The sequence below is a fragment of the Scophthalmus maximus genome, chromosome 12 (genome assembly GCF_022379125.1).
Source record: "Scophthalmus maximus strain ysfricsl-2021 chromosome 12, ASM2237912v1, whole genome shotgun sequence".
NCBI classification, from domain to species: Eukaryota; Metazoa; Chordata; class Actinopteri; order Pleuronectiformes; family Scophthalmidae; genus Scophthalmus; species Scophthalmus maximus.
Genome location: NC_061526.1, coordinates 23744821 through 23760396, shown reverse-complemented (window position 1 = coordinate 23760396; position 15576 = coordinate 23744821). Strand labels below are relative to the sequence as shown.

The following is a 15576-nucleotide window of genomic DNA, read 5'->3' as shown; positions in this document are numbered from 1 at the left end:
TTAAAGTTTACTTGTACAGATCCCTGTTTATTTTTGTTTTGCGTGTAAGAGTCAAACCTGGCAACCAAACTGTCAGCCCTTAAAATCTGTCCGGGCAACAACCTGACTGATTTAAAATGTTCTGAATTCATTTTACCGACTTAAATACATCAAAGTAGATATATGTATATATATTTTTTAGAGGTAACACGAAATAAATTAGAAAAACTTTAATGTGAAGTGCCACTGCATTTTTTTTTACCCGTGATTTGTAAAAGACAACATTAGTTCCGCTTGTTTGTTCCATCGGACCACTGTTGGTGACGGACGGAACGTTCAAGCTGCAAAAATCCAAAACCTCACATTTTGAAACACGCTCGTCTTTTACTTCATCACAGACATGAGCGAGCAACCGGTGAGAGTGTGAGTTACACTTATTAATACTTCATTAACACCCATTCACGCGTCACGACTGACGTCCCGTCGTGTGTCGACGTCGCCGCGCTCGAACCTGTGGCGGTTTTTATTCCTCTTCGCGTCCTCCGGTCAAATTGTTCCGGTTACAACACGAGACTGTCGCCGAGCCTCGTTCAGAATGTGTCACAGTGAAGGACGTGTTCGTCTCCTGCAGGGGGACACACGTCCCGAGACGTCCCGTTCCACCACCTCACGCTTCTACAGAGGGAACCGACGAGTTCGGCAAACGTGTCGAACTTCGACGACTAATCGATTAGTCGGTCGACAACAAATGAGCTGACAACTATTGATCATTTCATCCTAAGTCTCTGGCTTTGTCTTCTCAGATACGACGATTTGCTTCTGTTTTTGTTCTTATATACTTGTATATTTATTCAACAAAGTGAAAACTCCACTGTGGGCTGTATTATTATTATTTTTTTTAAAGACTAATCGATTATCTGAGAACATGAATTGCTCACTCCACGAAACCTCATGGATGAAAAGTGGATTTGAAATCTGCCTCAGTTTTCTACATCACAATAATCAGAAACTCTGTTTCTGAGTCTTAAAAGTGTTTTTAAAGGAATATTATGTAGATTTTTGATGATTACATTTTTTTTTAATCGTGTCCCATGGTGTGATTCAGAGATATGGATGAATTGAGTATCAGCGTGTGTGTTTGTGTTTGTCAGTTTGGCGTGTGGCGACGTCGAAGGTCGACTGAACGCTCTGTTCAACCGAGTCCAGACAATCCAGAAGAAAACGGGACAGTTCGACGTGAGTCGACTGAAGCTTCTTTCACTGCAGCTAGTTTTCATTTTCTCTGTGAAATGTTTGAGATTTTTAGTCCTTGAGGAAAGTAAATATTCGTTGCAGCTTAATAATAATGAATAACAATCTCAGACAGGTTAAAGTAAAAAGTTCTGTATCGTGAGTTGATGTCTGGTGTTTTATTTTCCCGCAGCTGTTGTTGTGCGTCGGAGAGTTTTTCGGAACGACACCGGAGGCCGAGGCCGAGTGGCAGCTCTACAAGACTGGAGCCAAGAAAGGTATGAACATCTGGAACCAGCTGTTACACTAGGATCAATACAGTACATCTCCCTACCCCCCTTCCTTCCTCCTTACCTTCTGTCACCACTATGAAGAATGACCACATGAGGGCGCTGCTGTGTGGCTGTTGCAATCAGTTTTATTCAGTCTTTACAACAGGTGAAAGAAATTACAAGTGTGTATTTTTGGATATACATATTTCTTGGTGTTATTAATGATTTTTAAAGAGGACAAGTAGAAATGTACGTGATCATTTCTGTAGTACAGACAAACAGCAGCACGGTGTGTCAGTGTGTCTCACACTTTGCGTCTCTGCTTCCTCCTCAGTTCCGATCCACACCTACATCCTGGGAGCCGCGAGCCAGGAGATGGCGAAGAACTTCCCCAGCGCGGACGGATGTGAGCTCGCCGACAACATCACGTATCTCGGTGAGACTCTGACAAAGAGAGGAGGGAAGGAAAAGATGTTTTGTACATTTAAGTTTTTAAAAATCTGTAAATTTTTTCCATCTCTGTGCGTGTCAGGTCGGCGCGGCGTGTTCACGGGCGTCTCCGGGCTGCAGATAGCCTACGTCAGCGGGCGTGAGGCGCCGCAGGAACCGGCCCCAGCTCACTGCTTTACCGCCAAAGACCTGTCGGCGCTTGTGTCGCCGCTGACCGCCAGCTCCAAGTTCCGAGGGGTCGACATCCTGCTGACGTCGCAGTGGCCCCGCGGCGTGTGGCACTATGCCAACAACCCGGTAAACCGATGACCCTCGGCTCTAGAAGGTTTTAAATAATGTCGTCATGAAGTTTTTGTTTTGTCAAAACTTTGTCTCTGTCGCAGGAAGTGAACACAAAGTTCTGTGGAAGTGGCTCCGTCGCAAACCTGGCGGACAAGCTGAAGCCGCGGTACCACTTTGCCGCACTGGAGGGCGCTCACTACGAAAGACTCCCGTACAGGTAGACCGGACCGGGGGGTCGACGTCACAGGGAGGAAATTAAATATAATTAAATATTAGCCTGTGGGTTTACACTTCCTGATTGGCCCCTCTGTCTGTCTCCATCCTCAGAAATCACGTCGTTCTCCAGGAAAATGCTCAGCACGTCAGCCGCTTCATCGCCCTGGCAACCGTCAACAACCCCGCCAAAAAGAAAGTGAGTGTGTGTGTGTTTTATTAAAAAAACAGACACTCGATTGATGTTGGTTATTGTTAAGTTGCTGATTTAGCGGCAACTAAACATCTGTAAATCACAGACAGAGGAGTTGCTCCTTGCGGGTCCTTGCGGGTCCTTGCGGCTCCAGACTTGCCCCAGATTCCTCACATTTTTAGGTTTTCCTCAGCGTCACAGCCGTCCAGTGACACTCGTCTGTACGCCAACTTGCCCAAAATGTAAATGGATGAAGGCCACAAGTTGTTATCCGTCGTGTAACTCGCTGATTGTCCCCCCTGTTAGTATCTTTACGCCTTCAACATCGTCCCCATGAAGACCATGGATCCTTCGGAGCTGGTGAAGCAGCCACAGGACGTGACGGAGAACCCGTACAGACGCCCGGCGAAAGACAAGACGGAGGTGTTGAAGACGGGCTTCGGCGCCGCCGCCGAGGAGGAGGTACAAAGAGCAGCAATTAACATTTGAGGGGTTTACGATTTTTGGTTTTATAGTTTTCAAAAAATTCTATAAAGCTCCTGGGCTCAATTCATCTCTCTTTTCTCAATGTAATCCAGTTTATTTTGAAAATCTCCGCCCTGTTTCTCTCCGTCCTTCCTTCCTGTCCGCTGATCAGGAGCCGGCAGCCCAGTTCTTCTTCGACCTGAGCACTAAGCAGGGCGGCGGTTTCCGGGGCCGCGGCAGGAAAAGACATCCGGACGGCGAGGGACGAGGGCGAGGGCGAGACCCGCAGCAAGACGGAGACGGGCAACATCACGAACACGCCAAACAGCCGCGACGGCACCGTGAGTCCAAATAATTCTGATCAGAAAAAATGACAGAAAAAAGAGGTCCTTCAGAACTCCATTGAGAATTTCACGTTTTTAACTTTTCTTCAGCGTCACAGTGAACCGGTGATAGTTGTCCGTGCACTCACAGGTGAACTGCAAACAGGAAGTGCTAATGGATAATTCGGCTTGTGTTTCATCTCACTGATTTAGATTTTTCTGTCGTCTAGTTTAATTACTCTACTTTCTACATTGTAATAAATCATTTCAAATAAATTCATGAATTTAAAAAAGGCAATTAAAGACAGTTAATGTTCATACAAGAACTGCGTACAATAAATAATACACTAATCTTCTATTTGAGATGGAATACATCCAAAAGGCCATCGGATGTTAGATAATTAAAAAGTAAACTAACAGATTTAGTTGTTTTTTTATATTTCTTCTTCTTTGTTTCCTTGATTCCGTGCAGCTCAGCCCACCGGTCCGTGCTGGTTCTGTCTGGCGAGTCCTCAGGTGGAGAAACACCTCGTCATCAGCATCGGAACACACGTGAGTTCAGACCGTAGATTTGTCATCACTGTACGTACAGTAGTGAAGCGTTGAGCAGCCGAAGAGCCGGACGTTTCCCTCCAGAGACGGTGGAGACCAAACTCAGAGCTGAAGTGAAACAAAATACTGGAAACGTACTGATACAACATTTTGTTTTGTTTACAGTGTTACTTGGCTTTAGCCAAAGGCGGCCTGACGCCGCACCACGTGCTGATCCTGCCCATCGGTCACTACCAGTCGGTGGTGGAGCTGAGCTCCGAGGTGGTGGAAGAGATGGAGAAGTACAAGTCGGCCCTGACGAGCTTCTACAAGAGCAAAGGGGAGCGATGTGTCGTGTTCGAGAGGAACTACCGCAGCCAGCACCTGCAGCTGCAGGTACAAACACGCACGTAGTAATGTTTCTCCTCTGAAAGTCACGGAGCTCAGTTGAAAGATACAAAAACACCCGTAAAGAGATGCAACGCGACTAAAGAGAGAAACTATTAAACCACTAATAGATGAGGGACCTCAAAGCGATGCAGAACAACAATAGAGACGAAGAAAATGGCCACAAAATCACAAATGGACACAAAAAAGAAAAGAGGGATACAGAACTATGATGAAGAGATACAAAACGGCCACAAGGAGACGCTAAAGGATTCTAGAAAGAAGCAAAATAACCCCAAAGATCCAAAACAACTACAGCAAAACACAAAATCACCACATTGAGACGACAGAACAACTAAAGAGACGAGTAAAATGCACAGATAAGAGATGCAAAACGATGACAAAGAGACGCAAAACGACTAAAAAGAGAAGTTTAATGACAACAAATGGACAAAAAACAACCACAAAGATGCAAAACAACGATCAAGACACACAAAATGACACCATGTGACCATGAAATTATGATTTTATTTTTGGTTTTCGGTCTCATTGCGTTGTTGTTGTTGTCGTTCAGGTCGTCCCGGTGCCGCTGGACCGCTGCACCACCGACGACATCAAGGAGGCGTTCACGGTCCAGGCTCAGGAGCAGCAGATCGAGCTCATGGAGATCCCTCAACACACGGAGCTCAAACAGGTACGAGAGGACACACGACTACACGCACACCTACACACCCACACGTGCTGATTCAGAGTGTGTGTGTGTGTTCAGATTGCTCCTCCTGGGACACCGTACTTCTACGTGGAGTTGGACTCGGGCGAGAAACTCTTCCATCGCATCAGGAAACATTTTCCTCTGCAGTTTGGACGGTGAGCGGCATCGTCACATCCTTCAAACTTCTGAACTAATGTCACCACATTTAGAATAATGATAGTTGGACAACTCGTCCACAAACCTCTGACCACGAGTCGTGTGGGGTTGTTGTTTTTTTTAAATGGCAGGGAGGTTCTGGCGAGCGAGGCGCTGCTGAACATCCCGACCCGGGCCGACTGGAAGGAGTGCAAACAGAGTCGAGAGGAGGAGGAGCAGAGCTGCAAGGAGCTGAGGGACGACTTCCAGCCGTACGACTTTGCCTGGGAAGACTAACACACACACACAAACATGGACGTTCAAGCAAACAAACACCACCACAGCCGGGATCATTCAGATCAAGTCAGATCTTCAGATGGATAACACCTCCGTAGGCAGCCGCTTAGCTTAGCATAAAGACAGAACAGACAGAAGCAGCACCTTTAAAAGGTCATATCAGGTTTGTTTAATAATTTGATCTCTGGTCGTGTCGGTCGTCCAAAGCCACATTGGCCATTTCCAGTCTTCGTGCTAAGCTAAGCTAACCAGCTGCTAACTCCAGGCAGGAAAGTGGTATTTGACGTTGTCCTTTTCTAATTTTCCACAATGTCAAACGGTTTCTTTAAAATTTGTTTTTGTTTTTTTATACCAGTGTTTTCTTTTTAATAACATTTGTCAGTTGTTGCCGGGGCCGCGACGAAGGAACCGAAACAGTTTTACGAGTAGGATCATGAAAACCTTTGTTTTTAAGTTTCTTGGGATTCTACAAAGTGTTTCTGTTTGTTTATAAAAGTGAATAGAAAAGTTTGCAGTTTTATAACTGAATCGGAAAAAGGCGGGAAGACAAACGAAAACTCGTAGGTGCTGAAAGAACTCGTTCCCATAAAGACTCAAACATTTTTAAATAAATACAACACTGTAAAAAAACAAAGCAAACTTTTCTATGACGACTTCAGAGGCTCTTTTTGTTTTAAACGTCATCTTCTGGGGAGCAACTTGTTTTTAAATCTATTTCTTGTATTTTGTAAATGAGCTACAATTAAAACTCTTATTTTGGGTTTCTGGTGTCACGTCGCTCTGTTACAGGTGGACGTCGTCGTATTCATCACATTGTAGTTTCAAAGATTTAACATCACATTATTCCCCCTGGACAGTCTCATGGACGCGTCGCTATGACTTTGCTAATTTCGACAATGTGGTGACATCTAGTGGTGATGGTGCAGATTGCAGAATGAATCTACGGTCGTCTCCAGAGCCAGTGTTTGGTTCGTCCTGTATACACTTCTGTAGAAACATGATGGAAGAAGACCACACCCCCAATCCTACGGCCGGTTTCAAACAAACCAAGGTGGCGCTGGTCCAAATGACAAACTCCAGGCTTCAAGACGTCACGGTGAGTTGACACTTGGGGGAATATTGGAGGTGTCAAGTTGTTTAAATGCTCTACAACATTTTGTTTACAGCGTCCATGGTTTTTTTTTTCCACATTCGCACTTGTTTTTGAAGCCGGAACCACGACTTCGGGACGCGGAACCTGAATGCACCAAATACATTCAGGTAATTTTACACTAATGGTAAAATATCATATTGCATTTTTCTGCCAAGTCATTTCCCTGAATCTTCCACACTGGACCCTTAATAATACGTCGTCCTCACATGTATCACATTCCTAGCAAATCACTTCAACGAACTTAGAAGTTCCTTTTGAAAAATGAAATAAAACAATTCTTACTCAGTTTAACACATTAGATCATTTATTTGGCATCTTATCATATATTTAAACTACATTCTTCAAAACATGGTCATAAAACTCCACAGTTCGGCTTTTATTAAAACGAGAAAAATCAAAGCTTCAAACATAAAACATAAAACATGAGTCACACGGTAAAATTCCGATCTCAGCTGCAGACAGACGTCTCACTCCCTCCAACATGAACAGAACCAGAGGAAAAACGTCCGAAAAGGATCTTTGATGTCCACCAGGGGGCAGCACAGTCTCAAACGTCTATTTCCTGTTGATGGATCAACTTTCTTTTTATGATTTTAATTTATTTTACTAGATGGCAGATAAAAGAAAACAAATACAATCTCCCTCCTAAGAAATTAAGTTTTGTTCCACAGGATCCATACGGTCACAGGTGGATCATCCTGTATGGATCCACTAAGACATGGACTGTTATGATTATTAATAATCGTATTATTAATAAACCCTCATTAACTCTAAAGCAACAGGCGAGTTAGAGACGGAGCGGCGGTTTGGTCGGTTCAGACGAAGTCTCTGGATCTCTTGATGGCGCAGCAGAGCATCATGCTGAAGATCATCCCGAAGATCTGAGGAGACGGGACGTTGATGATGATGATGTGGAGAAAAATGAAAACGTGAGTAAATGACTCAAAGTGTTAAGTTAATTTCTCTCCCCAACATGTTACAGCTGGAATTTGAACAGACAAATGTCTAATTTTTAAATAAATATGTAAATAAATATATAAAATCGAACATTAAAGCTTAAAATAACTAAATTAGAATTAATTAAACTAAAGAATGAATATAAATATTTAAATCTCTGGTTAACTTTACGTACTTTTTACTCAGAAGCTTTAGTTACTGGATATTTACAGTACGAGGGGGTTTTGTTATAGATTAAGTTAACCAATATGTGAAGGTTTCACTTTCGGCTCTACAGGTGAGTTCTCACCATTTTCGGTATTTTAAAAAAATCAAATCAAAAGTTGTCAACTTTTAATTATCCAAGTACATCTTTCTGATGTGATACTGAAAGTACATACTGTATATTTAAATGCAGGGTATTAATTGTAATGGAGTAGTATTAATACTTTTACTTCATCGTACAGACGTTAGTTAGTTTGAACCTCATCATTTAACTCTCACACAGTATTTTCCCCCAGAATATCCCTTTAAAATTGTGCATAGATTGTTTTACTTTAACTTTTTTCCCTGTGATTCGTCCACCGTCACTCACCATGACGATCCCAATGCCGATGCCGACACCTCCAACGATGTGCAGCCTGGTGTTGAACACCTCGTCGATGGCGGTCGGACAGCTCTGACGGACACAAACAAAAAAATTGGCGTTTTGGATCTGGATGGATGCCTCAACTAAAGATATTGATAGACCCAAGGAAAAAGACCAGACACAAAAAGGAAGTGGTCTGAAAAGCTGTAAATGAGTTTACGTCTCGTTACCGTGGTGACGAGGAGTCCTTCCTTCTCGGGACAGGTGTCCTTGGCGACGTCGATCACCGTTCCCGTCGGTCCGCAGCAGTTCAGCTGAAAAATAAAGAGGTCTGCTCAAATCATGCCAGTGAAGAATTATTCCTTAATATTTAATTGGTAACAATTTATCAGATAAAGACTTTTTGTCCCAGACTCACTCCGAAGTGGATGAGGCGGAGAGTTTCCTTCAGCGCTTCCTGTTTGGTCTGTCTGTAGTTGGAGTACGTCTGTTTGTAAAACTCCGTGACGTCCTCCACCACCTGAACACACAGACAGATATTAATAATCAATCTAGTTAAATTACAGATTATAATAAATAAGTGTGTGTTGTGTACCCGGTCTTTGTTGGACAGGCCCCAGGTCCCAGCGGCCACTTCCACGGCGAAGATGACGAGCAGGAAGAGGAAGAACTAGAACAACAAGAGTTGTGTAAATGTTTACATCGTGTGACTCCGTCCACGCTTTAAATCGTATATATTTATTCTCTCTCACAGGACTCTTTTGGAAACTCGCGATCTCAATGAGACCACGAGAAGAACACGATGACTCACCAGTCCCAGCATGCACGGCGACTCTTTGATGGCGCCGCAGCATCCCAGGAAGCCCACGACCATCATCAGAGCGCCCGCCGCAATCAGGATGTACACACCTACAGAGTCGGAAAGAAACGCCTCAACATCCAACCTCAAGTAACACTTAATTTATCAGATTATTTTATTTGTTAGTCAGTAAAGTCCTTTATAAATAAATAGAGCTGGAACCAGTAGATATTTTTGCTAAAGCTGATTAATTTTTAATTAATTTACCTAATCGATTAATCACAACTTGATAGAGATTTCAAAATATCGCGATATATATAGTTTTTATGTTATTTACCGTTTATTATATTGTTTTTTCTATTCTGAATTTAAATATTTGACTAGTATGACACAATGGTTTTCACTGTATAACAATGAAGCTGAACTTTTAAAACACTCAACCGATTCATCAATAAAGAAAATAATCTTTACTTCAGCTCTGCTCCTTGTTGCTACACAAGTCATAGTAATATATCTTTCTGAAAAATGATCATGAAAGATAAATGATGTGATGTAAAGTTACATCTGGTATTTGCATATCAACACAACAACAGAACTGATGTCAACATCAGCAAGTGGATATCTGAATTTCTAAACAATCAACTGGTTGAAAAAGTGATTTCGAGCCGTCAGGAGGAGGATGACTCATAAATTCAGAAGAAATATGAAATTCAGGACAACAATAACGGCAGCACTGATGTCACGAGGACTAATTCCTCCTCCTACGTTTCTCTTTCCTCCAGAGCTGTTATTAAGATGTTTGTCATTTCACTGCCCACTTCACATGTCGGGTTGACGGAGGCGCGACACAAAGGGAGGAGGGAGGAGCACGACGTCGGGAGACAAAGACGTCGCTGTCCAGAGAAGAAGAAGAAGAAGAAGAAGAAGAAGAAGAATGACGGCTCTGTGTGGAGGAGCCGACTCTGGCCTCAACTGCCCTCCGTTACCCCCGACGCCTGATGACGGGGCAACATCCAGAAAAGGTCACATTTAAGAAAAGATGTCGCACTAGCTGTCGATCACAATGTAACCACGCCCTCAATACATACGGTGCTTTATGTTCTATTTGACTGTAAATGGAAACTAGAGATTGAACCATAAACTCCTCAGGAAAAACGTTTACTGACGTTATGAAGTAGTCATGTTCTCAGAGTCGCCCTCTGCTGGTCAGTACATAGAACACAGGCTCCAGGTACATTTCTTTAATAATACATATACACATATATAGACACTTAACGAGGACTGAAGGAGTATTTGTATGTTTCATAGGATCAGATTTCTTCCTCCATTGCCTCTTTAGAAACCACCTTTTAGCCACAAGAGCATCATAAAGATTTAATGCTCACGACAGGCACTTAACTCCAAACTGCTCGTACTGTACGTCTCCTGGACCATGACATGACTGATGATGATGATGATAAGAAGAAAGGGCAAGCAACACTTCCTGTCTGTCAAAGGTCTTTAAAAAGACAGAACGTTCAAGGCGACGTCACACGAGCAGATTGGTTTGGATCCTTCTTAAATGTGTCTTCAGTCAGTAGCAGCTGTGTTTTAAAAGAGTTTTACCCGTGAAGAAGACGGTGGGCGAGTCTTCTCCTTCGAACAGTCCCGCCGTCCTGGAGTCGAACCGCAGCCACAGTCCCACCGCCAGAACTCCACTGCCGGCCAACTGCAACAGAACAAACACAAACACGTACACATTATGTATATTTTACTGCCACAGGAGGACGTACAGACGGGAAATCTGAAATTATACACATCTCTTGTTTGTCGTACACTTTTTGCCTACTCGTTTAGAAATGTGCTCATCTGGACGTCAGGACGTGAAAAGCGCCGCTCTCCTTTCTGACGAGTTTCCTTTTGACAAAATCAGTATTCTACACGCTGATGAGATTCTGTTTCATGTCTCGTGTTTCTGACAAAAGAAACTAAGAGAAGAGGAAGAGTGGGAGTGTGCAGGAGGAAGATGAAGATGTGTTAATGTACAGTAGATACTCCCAGAGGAGTCGTCTTAAAGAAGAAAAACACCAGTTTCCCCTCGAGGTTCACATTAGCAGCTCATTAGCCACTCAGCAGCAAAACACATGAATCATCTGAGAAGAGGCTGGTTGCTTTACGGGTTTTGTCATAAACCAGAATTTAAAGAATATATATATATCTATATATATATAGATATATATAGATATATATATATCTATAGATATATCTAGATATCTTGGTGGAGGACGTCGGCGCTGCAGACCCGTCATTACAGAGTCCGACTGTCAACAGGTGACGACTACTGACACAGCACAAGGAATCTATGACCTCCACTGAGAAGTGAGATCCTTTAAAGCCACAGTGTGAAATATTTAGATGAACTTGTTCACACAATTTGAATATATTGTCCATAACTCTGTGTTCATATAAGTTAAATATAGTGACATGAGGTGGTCTCCATGTTTCTACGTCGTGTTGAATACGGTTGTTGAACTAAACGGTTCCAGAATATGTCGCGTCGATTCGTGTTGAATTTTCAGACGCTGCCGGAAAACCAGGAAATGGAATCAAGCAGCGGTGCGCCACCATAAAGTGTCCCCCGTCGGTCGCTCAATTGCTTGCGGTTTGAAACTTTCCCACCAAAGATTTTTTTTTTTAAATTACACACTGGGGCTTTAAGATGAATGAAATCAACTCAGACACTTTTTTAAAGTTAAAAAAAAACAAACTACATTTGATAAAAAGTTCTCTCAAGTGAGGTGACAGATTTCCATCTTTTCGGCAAAGTTAAATTGTGTCAGCTCCGTCTGATCCGACTCGAACCTGCGGAGACGAGAGAAGCGTTTCCGCGAAAACAAGAAGAAGAGCACATGTGCTTCATCATCCAACATGGCGCCGGACTGACTCCACTCTGACGTCACTTCCGGGCGACAAACAGGTGATGTCACTCAACGCTTCACATTCCAGACGCTTTCTCTGTCAGCAGCAATTTAAACACATCAAACTTTCAAAAAACCCACTTCTCTTCTCTTGTGCAACAGCTGGAAACCAACCGACCGAACCTGCTGAGCTCCAGAGGAGACGTGACCGTACGTACCCAGAAGAGGAAGTTGAAGACGAACAGCAGGTATTTGATGCACTGCAGTCCGCCCATCCTGCTGCAGCTCGGTCAGGGGGAACGGGAGAGAGTTTCCACAGTCTGACACGAGACTGAACCAGCTGCAGTGGACGAGGAGTGTGTGTGTGTGAGTGTGTGTGTGAGAGAGAGAGAGAGAGAGAGCCACACCCGAAGTGTCTCACCTGGGTTTTTTGAGGAAGTGAGGGGGAGGAGCTAAGAGGTGGAGGTGGGAGGTGCTCCAGTGGATTTTAAAAAAACCCCGAAACGCAGCTGAAAGTGATCGACACTCTGAAGAACGAACTGTGAGCTCAGATCCCCACGGAAACAAAAACCACAAAAAACGTGATTCTTAAAAACAGAAAGTCCTCCGAACGCCAAACTCCGCCCGGAAATCGGTGAATTTAACGTTTCTTCGGTTAAACCTCGAAATTCTGTCACAGACACGATCGATCACTGCCGCATCACGATCAATCAATGCATGTGATGAATTCGGCGCACAAACAATTGCTGATAATGCATTAATAATTTATTGAACATATCAACTTTTGTTATTCTTACTTTACCCATATTGAAAATCACATGCGCTCAACAATGAAATAAATAGTTATTGGAAAAGTAGTTTGTGTCTAATATATATATATATATATATATATATATATATATATATATATATATATATATATATATATATATATGTTATATATGTTATATATATACTGTATGTTGTTGCTTTTCCCATATTAAAATCCCAATGCGATGTCAAACCGTTAATATTAAAGTTAAAATTTGGCTGAAATAATCAAATAAATCGTAATTGGAGAAGTAGTTTGTGTCTAATATATATTATATATATGTTATATATATATATATTATATATACTGTATGTTGTTGCTTTTACCATATTAAAACCACAATGCGATGTCAAACCGTTAATATTAAACTGAAATAATCAAATAAATCGTAATTGGAGAAGTAGTTTGTGTCTAATATATATATATTTATATATTGTTATTTGTTTGACACTTACCCAGAAGACGAAGTTGAAGATGAAGAGCGCGTATTTGACGCACACCTCCCAGCTGCTCAGAGCCGACATCCCGCCTAAATATCTTTAAATATAGAGAGAGAGATTTGTGTATGTGTGTGAAATCTCCTCCGGGTTCACGTCTGTTTTGTCTCTCGTGTCGGATCCGTGCGGACTCGTCTCCGTCACTTCGGCTGCGCTCGGCTGCGCTCGGTCGTTCCCGTCAGCTGCTGCTGCTGCTGCTGCTCGGGAGGAGAGTGAGCTCGTCCAGGGCTCGACACCCACGAAGAAGAAGAAGAAGAAGAAGAAGAAGAGATGTCTCTTTCTCTTCAGAGAGGTTCGTTTTATAACACTCTCAGGTCAGAGGGACCAATGACGCCTCGTTTATAGGAATTGGTTGTACAATCACTACTAATAAATACAAATAAGTATAATAATCGTTATTTCTATTGCAACCTTTCATTCAAAAATTCATCTGTTGACTGAAGTAGCAACATAAAGAGGTTACAGAGCCTTGTCTGTGTTGAATGATAACACGATGAGAGATATAGATATGTATATATACATATATGTATATATACATATATACATATATGTATATATACAGTAGATAGATAGATAAATAGATAGATAGATACAGTAGATATATGATAGATACAGTAGATATATATAGATAGATACAGTAGATATATATAGATAGATAGATACAGATATATATGCGCATATATATAACTATTTTGAGATACACAACAAAAGTTAAAGAGATGTGAATATTATATTTCTACTTTTTATCTTGGTGAGTGATATCAGGCCTGAAGTAGGATTTTAGTTTTTTGCATGAAAAACACTGGGAAACCTTTACACACAAAAAAAGATTTCTAGAGAAGTTGGAGTGAACTGTTTTCTGTGGTCTGCAGAAGTCAAGGTTACAGTCAGTAACGGAAAGAGATGAAAGCACAGGAAGGTAGTGAAGAACCAACATCTGAGCGAGAAGTTTGTAAACTGGTCTGAGCGAGAGGGTCAACACCAACCAAAACCTCTGTGTGTGCGTGCGCGCGTGCGCGCGTGCGTGTGCGTGTGTGTGTGTGGCGCGAGGTGATAATATCTCCCTCTGATGAGAAATGTGACCGTTTTTCTTTTTCTTCCTCTTCAGCACAAAGACGACAGTGTGAGCGACCGGCCCACGACTGTCGCCGGCAGCTGCACACAAACACACACACACACACACGCACAAACACAAGCACAAATAAACAAACACACACACACACACACACACAAACAAACACAAACAAACACACACACACACACACACAAACACACACAAACACACACACAAACACAAGCACAAATACACAAACACACACACACACACACACACACACACAACGTCGATGATGATGAAGATGAAGAGTCAGGAGCACAGTGCTGGTTTTGACTGACATCATTTAAAGTAAAGTATTTATTCTGCAGGGTTATGTTGGTGTTGGTACACAGCACATTGCATTTGTTAACACAAATTTGCATATTCATCAATATTTTTATGAACAACAACAACAACAACAGTCTTCATCATCTCCCTCCGCTGTTTGTGTCCGTGTGAGACAACGTCCATGTTTTTTTTTTTTTACAAAGCTCCCCTTCAAACATCCAGCCACCGCCTCGCCTCCCTGTGTGTGTGTGTGTGTGTGTGTGTGTGTGTGTGTGTGTGTGTGTGTGTGTGTGTGTGTGTGTGTGTCTGTTTTTGTGTGTGTCTTTGTGTGTATGTGTGTGTATTTGTTTGTGTGTATTTGTGTGTGTGATGAGGAAGATGAGGCAGAGGAGGATAAGGGCCGCAGCGTCAACATCGCTCCAGTTTTACACCCACTCAAAGAATGAGTACGACAATGGATTACTCATTTATTAATTCTGCAGTGATTCAAATATAAAAGTGTTTAAATAATAAAAATCAATCACCGACATCTAAGTGACATTTATTTAAATCTATTTTGGATGAGAATTTAAAAAAGGGCTATTGATATAATCGATACTCTTCCGCCCTCTGGTGGTGGGATGTGGGAAGTGCAACAACACAAACCTTAATATCATTAGACTACAATTACTTTTGTTATTATTAAAAAAACAAATGCACACGCAGTGTCTCACAAAAATATTTTTGAATTTAAATTCTACAACAGATCGATGACGTCAGTCACTCACCACGGTTATGTAATGCGTCGTCTGTAGGTACCGGAAGAGAGAATTATGAAGTTTAATAAAAATATATTAAAATCATTCCTAAGCGAGCACTTTATTAGGAACACCATACTACACGTGAATGTCTCCAGTTCCATCTACTCCACCAGTAAATACAATATTTCCCTTTGTGGAAATATTGTATTTACTCAACTATATATTCTTAGTTTGCATATTCACGCATATGAAGAATAATCTTCTGATTAATTATCATGTGTTTTTATCAGTTAAGATAAGA

General features: G+C 42.1%; 2 protein-coding genes across 4 annotated transcripts; one reads left to right on the top strand and one right to left on the bottom strand.

Annotated features, from left to right (window-relative positions):
• The first annotated feature begins 267 nt into the window (after positions 1-267).
• cwf19l1 (CWF19 like cell cycle control factor 1) lies at positions 268-6230 on the top strand. 2 transcript variants are annotated; one of them, XM_035612391.2, is made up of 14 exons: positions 268-402; positions 1131-1215; positions 1403-1487; positions 1816-1917; positions 2014-2228; positions 2315-2430; positions 2541-2625; positions 2926-3081; positions 3257-3425; positions 3880-3959; positions 4125-4334; positions 4900-5019; positions 5095-5192; positions 5325-6230. In XM_035612391.2, the coding sequence occupies exons 1-14, from the start codon at positions 380-382 to the stop codon at positions 5467-5469; spliced, it is 1689 nt and encodes a 562-aa protein (XP_035468284.1). In that variant the 5' UTR covers positions 268-379; the 3' UTR covers positions 5470-6230. The 2 variants fall into 2 exon arrangements, with proteins under 2 accessions (XP_035468284.1, XP_035468292.1); XM_035612399.2 differs by lacking the exon at positions 268-402 and adding an exon at positions 492-760.
• A 678-nt stretch (positions 6231-6908) lies between these two features.
• LOC118287450 (CD9 antigen) lies at positions 6909-13390 on the bottom strand. Of its 2 annotated transcripts, none has more exons than XM_035612658.2 (8): positions 13110-13390; positions 10552-10654; positions 8959-9056; positions 8743-8817; positions 8566-8667; positions 8378-8461; positions 8154-8237; positions 6909-7503 (listed from the first exon to the last, which is right to left on the bottom strand). In XM_035612658.2, exons 1-8 carry the CDS (start codon positions 13176-13178, stop codon positions 7438-7440), a joined length of 681 nt encoding a protein of 226 aa, XP_035468551.1. In that variant the 5' UTR covers positions 13179-13390; the 3' UTR covers positions 6909-7437. The 2 variants fall into 2 exon arrangements, with proteins under 2 accessions (XP_035468551.1, XP_035468561.1); XM_035612668.2 differs by lacking the exon at positions 13110-13390 and adding an exon at positions 12062-12274.
• Positions 13391-15576: the final 2186 nt, after the last annotated feature.